This window comes from Nannobrachium achirus (genome assembly GCF_963921795.1).
Source record: "Nannobrachium achirus genome assembly, chromosome: 23".
NCBI classification, from domain to species: domain Eukaryota; kingdom Metazoa; phylum Chordata; class Actinopteri; order Myctophiformes; family Myctophidae; genus Nannobrachium; species Nannobrachium achirus.
Genome location: NC_137830.1, coordinates 22085468 through 22105183, shown reverse-complemented (window position 1 = coordinate 22105183; position 19716 = coordinate 22085468). Strand labels below are relative to the sequence as shown.

The 19716-nt window shown below is 42.0% G+C and overlaps 1 protein-coding gene across 3 annotated transcripts in view; it reads right to left on the bottom strand.

Moving 5' to 3' along the window:
- Positions 1–9291: 9291 nt before the first annotated feature.
- The window catches only part of cald1a (caldesmon 1a), a 140210-nt gene continuing 129785 nt past the window's right edge, over positions 9292–19716 (bottom strand). For 2 of the 3 annotated variants that reach the window (XM_080754730.1, XM_080754731.1), the window contains 3 exons: positions 19529–19597; positions 14013–14049; positions 9292–9451 (listed from right to left, as the gene is read on the bottom strand). In XM_080754730.1, the coding sequence (XP_080610856.1) occupies positions 9438–9451; positions 14013–14049; positions 19529–19597 (120 nt within the window). In that variant the 3' untranslated portion in view covers positions 9292–9437. Of the gene's footprint in view, positions 9452–14012; positions 14050–18805; positions 18845–19528; positions 19598–19716 lie in introns of all 3 variants that reach the window. The other variant, XR_013963318.1, reaches the window with a different exon arrangement.

Here is a 19716-nt window from a genome sequence, read left to right as displayed (position 1 = left end):
ACACGTAAAGCTCTAGCAATGCAGGATGAGCCCACTTGAAATCAGATTTATAGACTGGTAGAGTAGGCTACTTTTCAAGCACTGCGCTTGCCAAGAGAGTAAGTTCTATTCGACAGAATTCCATAACTTTTGATTGTCAAGCTATTTATTTTGGCTACAAGGCAACAGGGCATGTGGTTAATTCAAGTTCAAAACACCTTCAAGTTCAAGCATCTCCGTATTAGATTTTTTGTGTGTAAGTGGAATATTTAACCTACGAAAAGCTTGTAAAATTATAATTTAGTCATAAGCTCTTCAAGCTTATGACTTAATTACAATTTCACTGGAGAATACAGGTCCCCCCCACCATTTCCTGGTAAGTAACACTTTTTGGACATGCGAGGTTTCTGCTCGACAGCGACAACGCAAAACTCTTACCTTTCCCTGCAGCAGAAGAGCTGAGCTGGACTAGCTTGCGTCGCAGTTATTCTTCCAGGTCCAGAAGCGTGAGTTTCAAGGAAGCACCTCCAATCATATAATATCATAAAAAAGTCCTGTCTATTCATGTGACCTCCCTGTGTTAGTCCTGATTGGCCCAGACAGGGCTTCTATTGTTGGATATGCCAATTATACCCAGACCAGGAAGGCCTGACAATGACCGCGAGCCCTCCTATTCGTTCTCACGCACAAGGGCACGTGTACACACACACACACACGCGCGCGCGCACGCACACACACACACACACACACACACACACACACACACACACACACACACACACACACACACACACACACACACACACACACACACACACACACACACACACACACACACACACACACACACACACACACACACACACACACACTTGTATTACTACACTTGTGAGGACATTTTAGGACTGCAATTTTCTGAGTGCCATTTTCTTTTAAACAGAACAAAACAGCAGCCACCCGCTTAAAAAACACTGTGCAGATATCCGAGTTTTACTGCAAGCTTGTTTCGGTCGTGACTCGTGTGACCTTCAGGCATACAAGTGAATGCAGCAGTACATGAGCATTCGAGCAGTGTCATCACTTGATAGCCAATGTAAGACACCTGTGTCCAACAATCCAGCGACTAATCACCAAGGGAATTGTAGTCCCAAATGTAGTGTACTACAGAGACCACACTCAACCTCCAAAATGATTTCCCCAAGTTTAAAATGTGTTCAGTTTGGTGTAATCATTTTGTTTCTTTTGGTATAATAATCGTTTGGTATGTCCATCGTTTATTCTAACTCGTAGCACGGCTAAAAGACTAAACAAATTGATTCGCAATATTTGGGGAACAAACACAATGTGACGCCAACCAGAACACACCACCCCACCACAATTCTTTGTCCCCCTTTTTCCTAAACCGGATCACAAGGGCCAGTTTAGAATGTCTGTCTTCTTACTGTCTACTGAGAGAGGGAAACACCAATACACTGAATTTATTTACTAGTAAGACTCCCTAATCGGGAGATAAGCAACCGCCAGGTCGCATATGTTTTCTGCAAAAAGCAACCTCATGGTGGCGCTAGAAGAGAGGCATGTGAGAAATCAGGGTTTGCCATGACTTTAGAGATGCTGTGTAGTGTGTACCGCTTCCCGTGATTTTAGGCCAAAATCTGTAGGAGCAGTGTCCAACAATGTGGTTTGCAAGAATCTGCCTCACGGTGGCGCTAGAAGAGGGCCATGTGAGAAATGACAGGGGCTGTGGTTTGTGTGCAAGGTTTGGCATGGATAGGGGCAACGGTGCCGGTGGAGGTTTTGATAGTAACTGGGACCTGACAGTCACAACAACACTAAATGTAGGGATATTTTCCTTTCAAACATGTTTGGGGTCATTTTAACATCTAGTCAGGCTTTTATGAGCACCTCAGACAGTCTCTGAGTTGCTTGATTCAGTCTTTATATATTTGAAAAAGCATGCCGCCCTCGCGCATTAGAAGGACAATATCTGTCACCAGAACAAAGGACGTGCGTATTCAATGAGTTTATCATGGTTAAAATGGAGTTTGAAGTTAACAATAGGTTTGTATAGGGAGGGGGTGTGGCTGATAAAATGAATATCAAATATCTACATACTGAATCGAGCAACTTAAAAATTGTCTGGGGTGCTCACAAAAGCCTGAGTATGTTAACGTCTATGTTTGAATGTGAAATATGATATCGCTTTAAGGGTTGTAAACGTTATAGCATGCAGATTCAATACAGGGCCTTGATTGACTTTCAACATCACCCCCGCTCTGGAGAGTAATCTGCTCTATTCCCTGGAACCGAATGGGGGTTACAGGGTGGTTAACCGCATTTCGTGTAATCTAGTGTTTCTCAGCGGGGGCAGTACAGTCCCCCAGGGCCGGGGTGTACGCATAGTTACGCGTAAGTTTGGGGGTGTGGTGGAATTCACGGTCAATCAGTAATAGGAAAAGGGTCAGAGGCACCACTTACAGTAGAAGGTGGTGGTGTTGGTGCTTTAATACATGTGGACAGGGGAGATGTGCATTGAATACACACAGGCCTGTGGTTGGTACAGTGGTTCTGCCCCAAGCACAAGGAATCAGACCATAGTTATACTGTCATGTTACCAGTAAGACTCCCTAATCGGGAGATAAGCGACCGTAGGTGGACGAATAGGTACCGGCCCCGGCTCTCCCGGACGCTCCTAGGCCGAGTTAGGGCATTTTATGTGAGCTGCAGTGGAGGGGGTCCTCCACTGGGGGCGCCACCACTTTTGCATCCGTTCTGGAGCACCAGGAGTGGGTGGTCCCCAGGAATTCCCCGTGAGCAGCTCCGTGGGGGTGGTCATTTGGTAATTTTTGCACATTTGGTCATTTTTTACACCTGGGGGTCCCCCAGGGACCTGGGGGTCCCTGGAGCTCCGGGGGTCCTTGGAGGTAGTAGTTTGGCAGGTAAGGAGTGTGTGTGCAAAAGTTGGCATGGATGGGGGCAACAGTTGTGGAGATATGAGCAGGGCAAAAGTGTGACGTGTGACGTATGACTCACGGACGGACATTTTTTTACACCTGGGGGTCCCCCAGGGTCCCTGGAGCTCCGGGGGTCCTTGGAGGTTGTAGTTTGGCAGGTAAGGAGTGTGTGTGCAAAATTTGGCATGGATGGGGGCAACGGTTGTGGAGATATGAGCAGGGCAAAAGTGTGACGGACTCACTGACTCACTCACTCACAGACAGCCCGTGGAGGTTTTGGTAGTAAATGCGACCTACGGTCGCAATAAGGACAAGCTGTACCATATATTGTCATTGTAGGGTGGAACGGAAACCTTGTTCAATGTTCAAAACCGTTTAGTATTTATCATTTCTTTTAAATGATTTAAACAAGTGAAAATAGCCGATCGGTGCGAGGCGTTTTGTGCTTGTAGATCTGCTATTTTCACAAGTTTCGTGCGACAGTCTTGTATGATGAAGCAGGGCTTTGCTTTACGAAAAAAAAAAAAAAAAAAACATACATTTGAAACTTGGAGATACAAACTTTCTGCCTGACAGTGACAATATAAACAATAGCTATCAGGCCTAAGAGAGACAGCTTGGCTCTTACGTCATGTAAAATATAATGTATCATAGGGCACACAGATGAATAAGATAATGTACTGGAAATCAGGTTACATGTAACCAATAACAACATAATGTAATTTCCTCCTCAATCAGGTAGGCAATCATGCCAGTATCATGTCAGTATCATGGTCTGTATCATGTCAGCATCATGGTCAGTATCATGTCAATATCATGTCAGTTAGTATCATGATCAGTATCATGCCAGCATCATGGTCACTATCATGTCAGTATCATGTCAGTATCATGGTCAGTATCATGCCACTATCATGTCAGCATCATGGTCAGTATCATGTCAGCATCATGGTCAGTATCATGTCAGCATCATGGTCAGTATCATGTCAGCATCATGGTCACTATCATGTCAGCATCATAGTTATCATCATGCCAGTATAATTTCAGCATCATGATCAGTATCATGTCAGCATCATGGTCAGTATCATGCCACTATCATGTCAGCATCATGGTCAGTATCATGTCAGTATCATGCCACTATCATGTCAGCATCATGGTCAGTATCATGTCAGCATCATGGTCACTATCATGTCAGCATCATAGTCATCATCATGCCAGTATCATTTCAGCATCATGGTCAGTATCATGCCACTATCATGTCAGCATCATGGTCAGTATCATGTCAGTATCAAGTCAGCATCATGGAGGTCAGTATCATGTCAGTATCATGGTCAGTATCATGCCACTATCAAGTCAGCATCATGGTGGTCAGTATCATGTCAGTATCATGGTCAGTATCATGTCAGTATCATGGTCAGTATCATGTCAGTATCATGCCAGTATCATGTCAGTATCATGTGACGTGATAATCGATGAGATGTTTTCTGAATGAAAAAAATATTCACGTACTTACGCCTACTACCCCTTCTGAGGCTGTCAGCAAGTGATCTCCAGGCATCTCTGTCTTGGGCTGTTCTCTCCAGTTAGCTCCAGGTCATCTACATGGTCTTGATGTCTGCTTCTCAACAATAAAAACCAGTAAGACTCCCTAATCGGGAGATAAGCGACCGTAGGTCACTTATCTCCACAAATAGAGCAAAAATGTGTTTTTCCAAAATCTTCCTGATCCATGTTGTTGACATGAGTGTAGACATACTGTGTAGTGATTTTCGTGATTTTAGGGCAAAATCTGAATCGGCCTCATGGTGGCGCTAGAGGGCCATGTGAGAAATGAGGGGTGGGGTCTCCGCGCCGCCAAGGCGGACGAATAGGTACCGGCCCCGGCTCTCCCGGTCGCTCCTAGCCCGAGTTACGGCATTTTATGTGAGCTGCAGTGGCACGGGGTCCTCCACTGGGGGCGCCACCACTTTTGCATCCGTTCTGGAGCACCAGGAGTGGGTGGTCCCCGGGAATGCCCCGTGAGCAGCCCCGTTGGGGTGGTCATTTGGTAATAACATTTTAATTGTGTGTGGGGGGCATTAAAGGACCTGGATATTCGATAGGGAGCACTGCCCTAAAAAAGGTTGAAAAACACCACTGCACGGCCATGGTTCATGCTCAACAAGTTCTATTGTGTGCTCTTTATTGAAAGATTGGTTGAAAGAAAACATCATCTTTTGAACTCATGTCTGCTTTGCGAGGTGTACCACCATGTTCATACTTAGCTATTGTAGTTCTAGTGCATGCTCTTCAGTGGTAGATTAGAGCCTGCCACAAACATGGGGGAAAATATTTTTTTTAAAACCAAGATTCAGTTTTGAACTTAAAATATTTTGCAAGGTACAACCAATTAGATCTACTGCATGCTTATTAAGTGAAATATTATATAACCAACTACTGCAACACCATGGTTCATACTCAACAACTTCTATTAAGTGCTCTTTAGAGCATGGACAACCGGATCTCCATATATGCCTGTATATGGGCATATTGGGTCGTTTATGGTTATGTCTGAGTCAGAGTGACATGGTACTCCCTTATGACAATTTCTTATATATCAACAAATCAATCTGACCAAATTCTAATAGACTAAACTGACTAGACTGATTAACCACTTAAGCCCTATTTTATAGTTCATCATACAATAGTACCAGTAAGACTCCCTAATCGGGAGATAAGCGAGCGTCAGGTCGCATACACAAACTTTAGAAGCCAATGGTAGCCAATCAGGAGGGAATATGAGAAATGGGACAGATCCATGTTGATGACATGACTTTAGAGATACTGTGTACCGCTTTGCGTGATTTTAGGCCAAAATCTGTAGGAGCAGTGTCCAAAAATGTGTTTTTCAAAAGTCATGGTGTCGCTAGAAGAGGGCCATGTGAGAAATCAGGGCTGGAGGTTGTGAGTTGCAACCCCTGTGAGCTCTACACTTGAGATCTACAAGCTATTTGTAGATGAAAAAAGTGAAGGAGTGAGGAGTGAAAAACACTTGAGCGAGGAGATTACCATACTGTCTTTATTGCTGCTGTTGAGTCAATGGTACAATGTGTAAAAAAAAACATTCATCCAGTTGGAAACTACCCACTACTAGGACATGAGAAGTGTTGGGAGAAACGTAAAGATAGCGTGTGCTTTGCTTTGCATAGGTTATTATTACCTCTACACCAGCGGCTTCCAACCTTTTCTGGACCAGTGCCCACTTGAAGATCACAAAAAGTGTGTGCATTTTTTCAGATCATATTTGTATTATTATATAGCCATATTGTGTAACTATGTCAAAAATTACACATTTATATCATCTTTCACTGGAATATTTTTCACAATAACCATTCCACATAAAATGGGTTCTTCGACAACTTCTCTAAACACAATTAAACATACCTGTTTAAATGACAGAAACGTATTTATGTATTTATGTGTCTTACAGTTAATACATATTGTTTCTGATGACGTGCTGTTGCTTTTGAAACTATTCTCGCCTCTCGGGTGCTAGGGCTTCTTAGACAAACACTGTAATTAGCCACAAGGCCAGTGTCACTAAAACAAACTATTAAAATGAATGTTACACAAAAATATCGCTTGTGATCCGGCTTGGCTCAATGCAACTAACATAGAAGTTTAGTTATTGGCATCACATTGAAAACTCAGGTTTTAAAGAAAACATACCATGAAATAGTTTTTTACCTTTACGTGTTCATTTTAATTTCATTTGATCAAACAGATCTTAAGTGTTTTGCCAATTAATTGAGGGCCCACTTGCAGTATCCTGACGGCCCACAAGTGGGCCCCGGTCCACAGGTTGGGAACCGCTGCCCTAACAATAAACATGGAAATAAAAGGATAAAAAGGCAACAACAAAAAAAAGAAAGAAAAAAAAAACGACCATGGTATAAAAAAGCACATAAAACCAACGCGTATATAAAACCCCCCACATTTTGGTCATAGGAACTGTGGAATGTGATTGTCTAAGACATTATTTTGAGTAGAAACACGCAGATCAATTTAAAGCAGTGGGTGGAAAGTAACTAATTACAGTACATTTACTCAAGTACTGTACTTGAGTGCAATTTCAAGGTACTTTTACTTTACTTTTTTCGATAATTCTCCACTACATCTCAGAGGCAAATATTGTACTTTTTACTCCACAACAATTATTTGAAAACGTTTAATTAAACGTTACTTTGCAGATTTACGTTTGTAGATTATTATGAAACATATATTAACCATTTAAGACAATAGTTTTTTTTTATATACTTTAGAAAAAATCTTTCTGGAAAAAAAAAGTTTGTCAAACACTTTTGTACTTTGGTACTGTAAATATATGATGACAATACTTCTGTACTTTTACTTTTGAATACGGGATGTTTAGTTGTAACTGAGTTCTGCATTGTGGTATTGCTTCTTTTACTTCATTAAAAATCTTTTAATGAACTTCTATTAACCACTGATTTAATACAACCCCTTCCCCCCAGCAAATGGAATAACTGGAATGTGATACTTTCAACCTCGTCAGAAAATTTCTTAACATTTAAAAAAATAAGCTGAACTCTTGATTGTCTGGCGCAGTGGTTCTCAAACTTCTTCAAGTCAGGGACCCCAAATTGACACTAGAAATGACATGAATTGACATGAAAAGATATGCCAGGGTTATAAGAGAAGCCGTAAGAGAAGAGAAGCCGTAAAGCTGGTTGCACACTGCTGCGTTTTTCGGGCCGAATATCGGACTGAATTTCGGAGCACGCAAATAAAAAAATCAACCTCACGTTATGTCAGTCACGTTTGCACACTGCCGCCCGTTTCGCGCACCACTCGGCCCCTTGCTCTCTCTATCTCTCTCTCTCTCCTTGCCCTGAAAAACGCATTTCGCAACGAAAAACGCAGCAGTGTGCAACCACCTTAAGAGAAGATTTGTACGGCACAGCAGTGATTCTCGTTAATTTAAAGAGGCGGTTCCATAGTTATGTATGTGTCTATGGAGTTGGGGGGGTTTGTCTATGGCCAAATTACGACAAACCAGTTTTGGGGTATACAATATACATCAAATGAAAATGTTTGAGGACCACTGCTGTATTGTACCTCAGCTATCAATGTAAAAGTAAATGCTTTTATTGCAATCATAAGGCTTATAGATTTACAAAGTGGTATACTGCGTACATGTGTGTGCGTGTAGAAGGTTTGCATCATTTCTACACGATTACTTCGATTATTTCAATTTCTTTAGACCAATATCATATAAAATAATGTGCATTTGCATAGCTGAGATTAAAAGGTAGCCTGCTTGTAAGAGGAATGTCTGCTTGTGTACCTACTTTTACGAAGAATATCTGTTTGTTTGTATACCTGCTTTTAAAAGGAATGTCTGTGTCTACATTGCCTATACCTGCAATGTATAAGGAATGTTTATGTGTATACCTGCTTTGATAGAGGAATGTCTATGAAGTTTAAGAGATAGAGACTTGAGTAACAAGAACAAAACAAAAAACAAACAAAAAACAACACAGCTGAGAAAATCATAGCAAAAGGAACAAAACACGAGAAAAACATAAATAAAATGACATTAAAAGATAAAAGTCATATTGGCTTTCCGAATATTCAAACACGGCACAATAAAGGCTAACATGAATCCTTGTAACTGCCTGATGGTGGGTCATTTCTGCATAAAAAAAACAAAAAAAACAAGCGTAATACCTTTTCATTACGAGTATAAAGACGTTATATACGATACAATATGATAGTTCATATTCAAAACAACACATGTGCTAACATATATTACTTAGACCGTCGCTGCGCTATTGGTAAAACATAAATGTGTCATTGGCTAAATTCTAGAAGTGCTTATAATTTCTATCCTGAATGGGTGAACATTTAATAAAATAGCAATGTGTGAAGGCTTTTTTTTTTTCTTTTTTGCTTTAAATATAAATTAAAAAAGAGAGATGGAACATGATCTTTAAGAGGGAGAGAAGTGATTTCATAAAATCTCTTTGGAATACGGACACTTTAATTTTCCATCTCAGTTAGTCTATTGGTCTACGATCATTTCAAGGCTACGTTGTAGAGAAAATCTAAAAACGTTTTACAAGATTGCGTTTTATATTCTGGAAGGATCCTACGAGACAAAACCCACCACCCCCTATTTATCATAAACGTCCAAATTTCACAGCATTTTTTTTTTGTTTCGTTTAGAAAGCAAAAATAATAATAATAAAAAATATTGTTGTGCAAATACACTGCACTATACTCGGCAACCGTACATTTGTGATCCTGTTTACGGTACAGTGCTTTTGGAACAGCGCGGCTCCGTCGTGTCCCTCTCTGGTTTCTTGGAGGGGGGGGGGGGGGGGGGGGGCACGCTTCGGAAGCGCGGTCATCATATTTTGGTACGTGGGACAAGTTTAAGAAATCAAAAGGAAGAGTCTTGGATTGTCGCGTGGGTCCCCTGGCCTCCAGTGGTCCGTCGAGGCATTAGTGTCCCATACCTGGAGAGAGACACGAGTGACATTAGCGTCCCATACCCAGTGGTGGAAAAAGGTACCCAAATGATTTACTCAAGTAAAAGTACCAATACTGCAATGTAGAAACACTCTGTTACAAGTAGAAGTCTGGAATTGAAAATGTACTTGTATCCGATCATAGAAACATACGTTTTTCAAAAACCTTAGAAGGATTTAGGATTAATGTACTTTAAGAACCAAAAGTAGAAAGTACTCCTTATGCAGAATGTCCTGTTTCACAAGTTTTCAGATGTATGAAAATCATGATGTCATGTCATGACTCATGATGAGGGTGCAAAGGGTTCTACAACAGTGGTTTTCAACCTTTTTAGGGCCGTGACCGTCAAAAAAATAATAAAAAATGAAATCTCCGGGTGCCGATATCTAGCCCAAGGAATGTTTTTCATGCAAAACAAATGCTTGCAATGGATTCAGAATCACGAAGAACCCCTAGTTTGACCCCTCACATGCTAATTAAAGCAGACTTTTTTCTTTTTTTTAATATATTTCTAATGGAGTCAATGGGACAGTGAACATACAAATGGCCATAACATTTATTCGCTATGTTTCCAGCAGAGCAGGCCTCTCATTCTGTGGACCTTAATGACCAAACTAATAGATAAAACAGAAATAAAAAGTACGGCAGAAAATCACAGGTCCCCTCCCATTTTGGTGACTGGGTCCCTGGCTAATAGGGAACCACTGCTGGTACTCAAATTATTGGAACAAATGAAACAAAAACAAATCCATGAATTCAAGCCTCCATGGGGTGAGTAATCGATTGAAATCGTGCATTTTGGGTGAACTATCCCTTTAAGCATATCCGTGTGTGCAGTGACGTGCAGAGAATGTTCGGAGAGGCAGGAGCTGAAATGTCTAAAAGGGCCTTTTGTTGAAAATATCGAAAATAGCAGACCTCCAAGTTCACAACGCGGTCGGTTATTTTCGGTAGTTGATACCTCACTGAAATGAACATAATCAAATCAATACTGGAGATGTGGCATACGGCATGGAATATGGATTTCTACACAGTGGGCAATTCTTTCAACATAAGATGCTGCAAGACAAATTCTCTTGAATGCTGCCTTCAGGTATGGCATGGAAAGAGGGCATTTACATTTCTTTCACCATAGTAAAAACTGCATTCATGGTCTGGAGAGGGCTCTTTTTACAGACGGGTAAAAGGGCAGGGGCTCAAGCCCCCTTTGATGTCTATGTGTGCATGTGCGTATGGGACGAGTGGGCAGTGGTGGAAAGTAAACTAAGTACATTTACTCAAGGCACTTGAAGCAACACTGTGTTACTTTCTTCTTTGCCCCGGGTGTGAACAGAGTCTCCAGCGCAAGTGCTGAAAGGTTTTACAATAGAGCTAATAGAGCCGGCCTGCTGGGGTCAGATCCTGTGTCTAGGTGAGACATGACCTTTTGACAGGATCTAAAATGTCTCAATAGAAGAGCAGGGCGACCAAATACCAGCGCCCTGATTGTATGTTTTAACAAACTCTACCATACAGATTGGACAAAATTAATTTTTTAAAGTACCATTTTGAGGGACATTTTTCACATTTTGCCATTCTTCTACTCCACTAGTACCTCTAAATATTGTACTCTTTACTCCCATATATATATATATATATATATATATATATATATACTTTGAATAAAATTCACAGACCTGGTTGGTTGTTTAAGTTGGACAAAATGTGGCCATATTTTCCCAAATATGGAGACATGAGATTGACACAATATGTCCATATATGGACATTCCCAGATATGGGCTTAATATTGATGACATCAGGGATCTCCATTATGGGCATAAAAGGGATCGTATTAGTGTGGTCTGGACATATTGTCTCATGTGGTCTATTGGGAATGCCCATATGGATATATTGTGTCAGTCTCATGTGATCTATGACGTCAGACATCTATGATGTGACAGACATGAGCTGCAAGTTGTCATACTAAATAGTGACCTACGGTCGCAACAAGACCAGTTAAGCCCTATTTTATACTTACTATATACTTAATAAATACTAAATACTAAGATTTTACTAATTTTACTTTGGTACTTTGATTATACTTTTTCATGTCAAATTTGAATAGAGGCCTTTTGCTTGTAACAGAGTAATGCTACTTTATGTTGCAGTAAAGTAGCACTATGTAACTATGTTTCGTACTTCTATAGAGACATTTTAGATAGTGTCAAAGGTCCCGTCTCACCGACACGAAGTTTGACCTAATGGTCGAGACTCAATTTATCCCCTGAGCAAGCTTGCAGGCTCTATTAGCTCAACGGTAAAACATTTTGGCACCTCAAATCGGGGGTAGCGTTGCTATAACAGAACAGAGCGATCCGTGCAGTGGAATGGGAGAGACGCATGTACAGTATATGAGTGTACACAGAACGCGCGCTTGCTTTTATTGCATTTCACAGGCGTGTCTGTCCGATAGGACCGCGTCACACACAGACACGTGTGGAATCCCTCAAGGCTAAAAAGCCCCCTCCCGCCCGGGTGGGGCGGGAGGAGGCTGCACTCGGCCCCAATGTGAAAATAGCAAACAATGTTCATTGTGGCATCTCAGATTGCCGCGGCCCCAAAAAGGCCAAACGGCAAATAGCTGATTTATGGCCAGACGAGGCCTCCCGGGACAACGGTTTGGGGGCGGGGTGGTTATGAGTGGGACCGTTATGGCCGTTATGGGACACATGGTGGAGTGTAAATCACTGAGCCAAAGGGAGCCAAGTGGTTAGGGTGATTCCCCAAAGTTTAAAACGTGTTTAGTTTGGTATAATCGTTTTGTTTATTTTGATATAATAATCGTTTGGCACGTCCATCTTTTGTTCTAACTCGCGACTGGCGAGACTAAACAAATTGATTCACATTATGTGGGGAACAAAATAAATGCGACACCAACCAGAACCCACCAGCGGGTCATGCTTATTTTTTCCGCCTTTTTTATAAACCTTATCACACATTCCAGTTTAGAATGAATAGTGGAACGCGGGAGGAATAGTGCTGACACACATCTGGAATGCCACTTGCAGGTGACAGTTTTGGCTCGTAATACAAAACAACACACACACACACACACACACTCACACTCACACACACACACACACACACACACACACACACACACAGTGCTGGGCCGACTCGTAACGTTACAGTATAGTATGCCAAGTGTGCCATTTTACCCGCCCTCAAACCAGAGGCCTCAGTGTGTTACTGTGTGTGTGCCAGCGCATGCACGATCCATAAAAGCTTGATGACTTCAATGATCTGTGTGTGTGTGTGTGTGTGTGTGCGTGCGCGCGCGCACATGCGTGCGTGTGTGCGTGTGTGTGTGGCTACGTGCGACACACAATGCTCTGCCCAAATGAACTTTACCCCGTTAAGCTAAGCGTAAACAAGAAAGACAGATTAAAAAATGTAAAAAACAATCTGTAATCTGTTGACTGTTCACGTGTTTCAAACTAATGCAAAACGAGGTCTATTATGTTAAAAAAGAAAAGAAAAGAAAGAGATGAGATCATGCAGTCCGCTTTAACCTCTGTTGTGATTCCGTCTGGGTATTGTTAGCACGAAGTGCAGCCAAACGCTTATAAAAACCAAACGCATGCCCTCCCACCAGGGACGTGCAGAGAATGTAAGAGAGGCAGGGTCTGAAATTCCCGAAAGGGCACTTTTGGAGGAAACATCGAAAATAGCAGACCTCCAAACTCGCAACGCGTCGCGCTGCGGAGGTCGGCTATTTTCGGCCCTTGATGCCACACTGAACTAAGCATAATTAAAGTAGTAGTTCACCCCCAAAATGACTCTTTTTCTATTGATTACTCACGCCATGGGAGACTTGAGTTCAATAATATTTTTTGGTATTTGTCACATTCATTAGACAAAAAAATAATTATAGTAAATTTACCCCCATTGATTCCCAGATGGGGACCCAAATGCGTTTGGGTCCCCATCCGGAATCCATGGAGGTGAATTCATTGTAATCAAAATAATTGGCTTTGGAATGCAACGAAAAAAACTAAAATGTTATTGAACTCAAGTCTCCATGGCGTGAGTAATCAATAGAAAAAAGTAATTTTGGGGGTGAACTATACTCCTTTAAGCCAATACTGGAGATGTGGCGTAACGGCATGGATTTCTACACAGAGAGGGCATTTCTTTCAACATAAGAAGCTGCATTCAAGTTCAGGAGAGTTTGGACAAGGCAATTCTCTTGAAGGCGGCCTTCAGGTATGGCATGGAAAGAGGGGATTTGCATTTCTTTCACCGCAGTAAAAACTCCATTCATGGTCTGGAGAGGGCAGGGGCTCAAGCCCCCTTTGGTGTCCATGTGTGCACGTGCCTGCCTGCCTCCCACCCACCCACCCAGCGCTGGGTCACAGACATGATAACTTGTGAAACGGCATAGTGAGTACTTCCTACTTTTGGTACTTTAGGTACATTTTGTCACTTTTGCATCTTTTACGCAAGTAATTTTTTTTTCCACCTCTGCCGACAGCGAGGATGTATTAGGGCGACTTTATGCATACTTACCGTTGGTGACCGATTTAGCCTCTCCTCTGCCTGTCGCCTGTGTGTGAGAGATGGGGAGAGAGATAGAGAGAGGGAGGGAGAGAGGGAGGGGGAGAGAGAGAGAGAGAGAGAGAGAGAGAGAGAGAGAGACCAGGGGGGGGAGAGATTGGTAGAAAAAAGAATGTCATCAACTTTGATTGGATAAGTTTCCCTGTCAGCACAGCTATACACTCTCTCAAAGCTGTAAGCAGCATTTTACGGAACACGTCTGAGTTAAGTTCATAAAGCCAGAGGGTTTATCGCCGACTTAGTAAATAGTAAATATCTCAGACCTCACTCACCACTCAAAGCACCCGCATCTACTTCAACACCACCGTCTTCATTTAATTTAGATTTTTAAATCACCTAGGCCTACACCACGAACTCACGAAGCCTTGAAATCATGACAATTTTTCTATCGTAAAAAATGTATGAGAATATTTGATGAATTGAAGGAAAATAGGGATCCGAGTTTCACAACAGCATTTTAGGATTCTGTGTGAATTCAAAGCTTCATGAGATGAATAATTGATTGGAGAAAAAACTATTATTATTATTACTATTATTATATATAAAAAAGCTATTTTAACTCATTCACTGCTGAACCAAACCACTAAACACAGCTAGCTATTTTAAAATGTTCATAGTTTTTCAAGTAGTCACAGTATATTTTTGGATTCTTCAATATGTTTTAAACACAGATCTTCAGTTATGGGGCCCCTGACACAAAAAGTGTCCACATAGAAAAACATATCAATTTGGGGGTCCTTGATGTGAAAATGTTTGAGAATGAGAACCATAACTGACCCAGAAGCCCCCATTGCACTCTGTCCCCTATACACACTGCCTTCATCTCCCCCCTGACATCATGGCATAGCACGGTTAGCTAATAACACGGTTAGTTAAACCTCCCCTTTTCCTGTCCGGGGCGCGTTTTGCGTCAGCGCGGACCACCGCCCACATACCCTCCAGACCCACCAGCCCACCAACTCGCTGGCTGTGGTGGGACCACAGTTCTCCTGGCCTGCACTGCAGCCCTGCTGGCTGCACATGCTGCCAGCAAGGGGTGCAGGGGCTTCTGTAGCCAGTGGTGGAGGAAGGAGAACTACTCTGATTATCTTTTTTCTTTTTTTTTTACCATAACCCAGGGATAATCAAACTTCTGAACTTGTGGGCCACATTACAAAAATGTCAAGGGGCCACGGCCAGTTGATAAAATGGCATTACTTGATGACTTCTATTTTATTTGCTTTCCAAAAGTGCAATGTGCATTATGTTATGGCTTGGAATTCCATTTATATTCTGTCAATGACACAATTTGCAATCAAAGTAATTTGCTAAATTTTCTCTCTTTTTAATAATTCTGTGCAATTAGCATATTCCACACAAACACTAAAACAAACCAATGTAACATCTGTCTGCTATTTGTCTGGGTTGTTGTCTATCTGTCTGCCTGCTATCAAGTGGGATAATGTTAAAGATAGCCAAATTGTTAAAGATAGCAAAATTGAAAGCAATTGCTTCGCAATGTTATTTATGACTTGGCCCACATTCAACACAAATGGCTTTTTACAGAAAATAAACTTGTGAAAATGGTTATAGCAGCCAGGTTATGGCTAAACTAAAACAAAAAAAAGCGAAAATCGACAATTTCAATGGCCATTCAATGGCCATTATCTCTGGAACGGAAGGTCCAATCTGCTCGCGGGCCGGAGTTTGAGTATCACTGCCATAACCCATTGACCCATTAAGGCTTAAAGGGTTAAGACCTGAGGCCCATTCTATGAATGCCTTCTAAATCAGTGGTTCTCAAACCTTGTTGTAAGTACAATAGCTTAGTTACTTTGTCCATATTCTGAGAACTTTAGACAAAAATAGCAGATCTACAAGCTCACAATGCCTCGCGCTGCGAGGCATTGTGAGCTTGTAGAGCGGCTATTTTCGGCAAAGACGTTTGGTGTAGAGGGTAAAAAGAGCAGACGAAGTACAGAGTGATATGTCAAGTTAAGTACTGACGGTTCAAGTGGTTAAATATGTATCTGAAAACACGAATTGAATCCAAAATACACTGATGATTGCGCTGTCAAATGATGAAACTATATATGGAATCTATCAACAGGTTGTGGGGGTCCCTGCTTCATCACTCTCTCAACTAAGGGGTCCTTGGCCTGAAAACATTGAAGAACCCTGTTCTAGGGCCACTCTCTGTGCATTTAATTCCTTGTCACACTGCACTGCTGCTAGCTCAGCAATGCAGCATGGATTAACATGGGGACTTTTGTAATCGCGAACGGACCACAGCGTGCACCATCCGTGCACTGCATGGTGCACGATGGACACGCCCACATATTTTGAGATGGGGGTCCGTGCTCAAATACATTTTTGGGGGTCCTTGACATGAAAAGGTTTGAGAACCACTGATTTAGAAGAAGGATTTAGAAGACATTTATAGAATCGAGTCAAAATATTCAAAGACTTGCACAAATTCTCACAAAAAAAAAATAGCAGATCTCAAGCTCACACTGTGAGCTTGTATATGTGCTATTTTGTAATAGTTAAAGTATAAAGCGGTTAAAGTCTAATGCGGCACTGACACGTTCCAGGTCTTAATGGGTAAACTGGGGACCTCCTGGAGCCCACAATGAGAACCGGTGCTCTCTATTGGGGCAATATAACACCTCGAGTAAAAAAACGCGGAGGAATTTGACTCGTGAAAGAACCGTTTTGGACATGAGTTTTCCACCCAACAGAGACCGTACAATAAAGAGAACAGTGTATGCTATCTAAATCACACTCTGAAAAACTGATTTAAGAAACAAGAGGCATGAGAACGAGTGACCAAGATATGTCTGCATGCAGTGCATAGTAGCCATACCTTGGTCAGTCACTATAGCATCGATCAAAAGAGAGAGGGGTGATGCGTTGCAGCCATTTTGTGAAAAGCGTTGGCCTCTGCACTGCAGTTGGACAGAATAAAGGCAACTGGCTAAAAAGGTTTTGAGCTCCGTGATCGCTCAGACTTTTGTCAAGCAAATTTTCACTGTGTCATCCTTGACGAGCTACTCGTTGTTCATGGAGTCTATTGTTGGATGTTGCTTTGTTTGTTGTGTATTTTGTACCATCTGAAATACTACTACAACTAGTTCCTCTATATACTACTACTACTGCAACTAGTTCCTCTCCATACTACTATTACTACTGTAGTAGTAGTAGTAGTAGTAGTAGTAGTAGTAGTAGTAGTAGTAGTACATATACCAGTAAGACTCCCTAATCGGGAGATAAGCAACCGTCAGGTCGCAGCGGGATTTAGGCCAAAATGTGTAGGAAATGTGTAAAATCGGCCTGATGGTGGCGCTATTTGGGACAGATCCATGTTGATGAGATGAGTGTAGACATACTGTGTAGCGATGTGCATGATTTTAGGGCAAAATCTGTAGGAGCAGTGTCCAAAAATGTGTTTGAAAAAATCGGCCTGATGGTGGCACGATATGGTACAGATCCATGTTGATGACATGAGTGTAGACTTACTGTGTAGCGATTTGCATGATTTTAGGGCAAAATCTGTAGGAGTAGTGGCCAAAAATGTGTTTTAAAAAATCGTCCTGAATGTGGCGCTAAATGGGACAGATCCATGTTGATGACATGAGTGTAGAGCAAGTGTGTACCGATTTGCGTGATTTTAGGGCAACATTAAGTAGGAGCAGTGTCCAAAAATGTGTTTGAAAAAATCTGCCTGATGGTGGCGCTATATGGGACAGATCCATGTTGATGACATGAGTGTAGACATACTGTGTAGCGATTTGCGTGATTTTAGGGCCAAATCTGTAGGAGTAGTGTCCAAAAATGTGTTTAAAAAAATCAGCCTGAAGGTGGCGTTAAATGGGACAGATCCATGTTGATGAGATGAGTGTAGACATACTATGTACCGATTTGCGGGAATTTTAGGGAAAAAATTGTAGGAGCAGTGTCCAAAAATGTGTTTTGCAAGAATGGGCCTCATGGTGACGCTAGAAGAGGGCCATGTGAGAATTGATGGGTGCAGGTTGTGGTTTGGCAGGCAAGGAGTGTGTGTGCAAAATTTGGCATGGATCGGGGCAACGGTTGCGGAGACATGAGCAGGGAAAAAGTGTGACGTGTGACTGACTGACTGACTGACTGACTGACTGACTGACTGACTGACGGACGGACGGACAGACAGACAGCCGGTGGAGGTTTTGATAGTAAATGCGACCTGACGGTCGCAACTACTAATATACTAATAACTAGGCTACTTAATTTTATTTGGATATTAGCAGATCCCTCATTTTGGAATGAAACTTGGAATTTAGTTCATATCGATAATTAACCAACAATGTCCAACCACTGCAGAATAGCGCATACTCTACACAGTAAAATCCTCAATGTTCATTTTCAATCACTTTAATCCTGGCATCCTTATTTTGGACATATAGGCACCACTATTCAGGAAAATAAAATAATGAACATGGCGGTTCTACAAGCTCGTAATTTGAGCTTGTAGATAAGATCACTATTAACCCTACAAAAAGTATATAGGGCTTAACTGAGAATGTATAGGCCTACATACATTTCTCAACTATAGACACTTAAAACATAGAGGATTTTACTGTGTGGCTTTGTCGATGACAAAGAGCAACAGGGAGGAGAATGACAACATAGAGAAAGTCGTTGGCGTGATATATTGTATGCGCTTTAAAGCAATGTGGGGAAAAAAAACACATTCACTGGCTTTTTTGTTGTTGCTTAGTTTACAGTACCTCTCCATGCTCCAGTGAAGTCAACTAGCTATCAGAGTTCTTTAAAGAAAACACAACACAGAGCCATTGTTATTCCCGCTGTTGCCAGGCGGAGGTCAAAATGCAGTTATTCGTGATGACTTTAATGTTCATTTGTCATCTCTTCAAAGATGCCTATTAAAAACACTCTGCCTCTGGACTTGGGAGTCTCGATGTCATGAGAAACCGTGAGAGAAGTCGGCGAACACGACCAGGAACCAATTTGGCATGGGCAGAAACTTTAGGAGCTGAAAACGTTTCTAGGAAGCATGGTCCCCTGGCGAGACTGAAATCCTGTTACTTAATGCCATAGTTCAGACCCGAACACGTTGTAGAGATTTCATACAAGTGTAATGTGCGGGATTGTTAACCCCAGGTCATCTTAACTACTACAAGTTAACTATCAAAATTCCGGGGGGAACATTAGCCAAAAAGAGACGATCTACAAGCTCACAATGTGTCGCATTGAGACGCATTGTGAGCTTTGAAAGTTCTCTTTTGAGTCACAAGCTGAACAACTCTGGGAACCCGTGGTCATCCATGTACACTGGTGGCGGCAGCGGCGCAATGATGTTAGCTTAATGCAAGGTTGTCACCGCGTCACACGCATTGCCAATGCAAACTTTACATAATGAACCGCAGGCTGGGGTAACGATGTGTTTGTGTTTCCAGTGACCGAGCGAAGCGTGATTAAAGGTACGTTACCTTGGCCGGTGAAGCGCCTTTGTTTTCCCATAGACTCCGCTTGTTGGTAACGTCAACTGGCTTCAGGTCCTGAGAGAGAGAGAGACAGACAGACAGACAGACAGACAGACAGACAGACAGACAGACAGACAGAGAAAACAAGAGGCAGATGACATCAGTTTCCTTGAACCACTTGAACCCTATAGCCA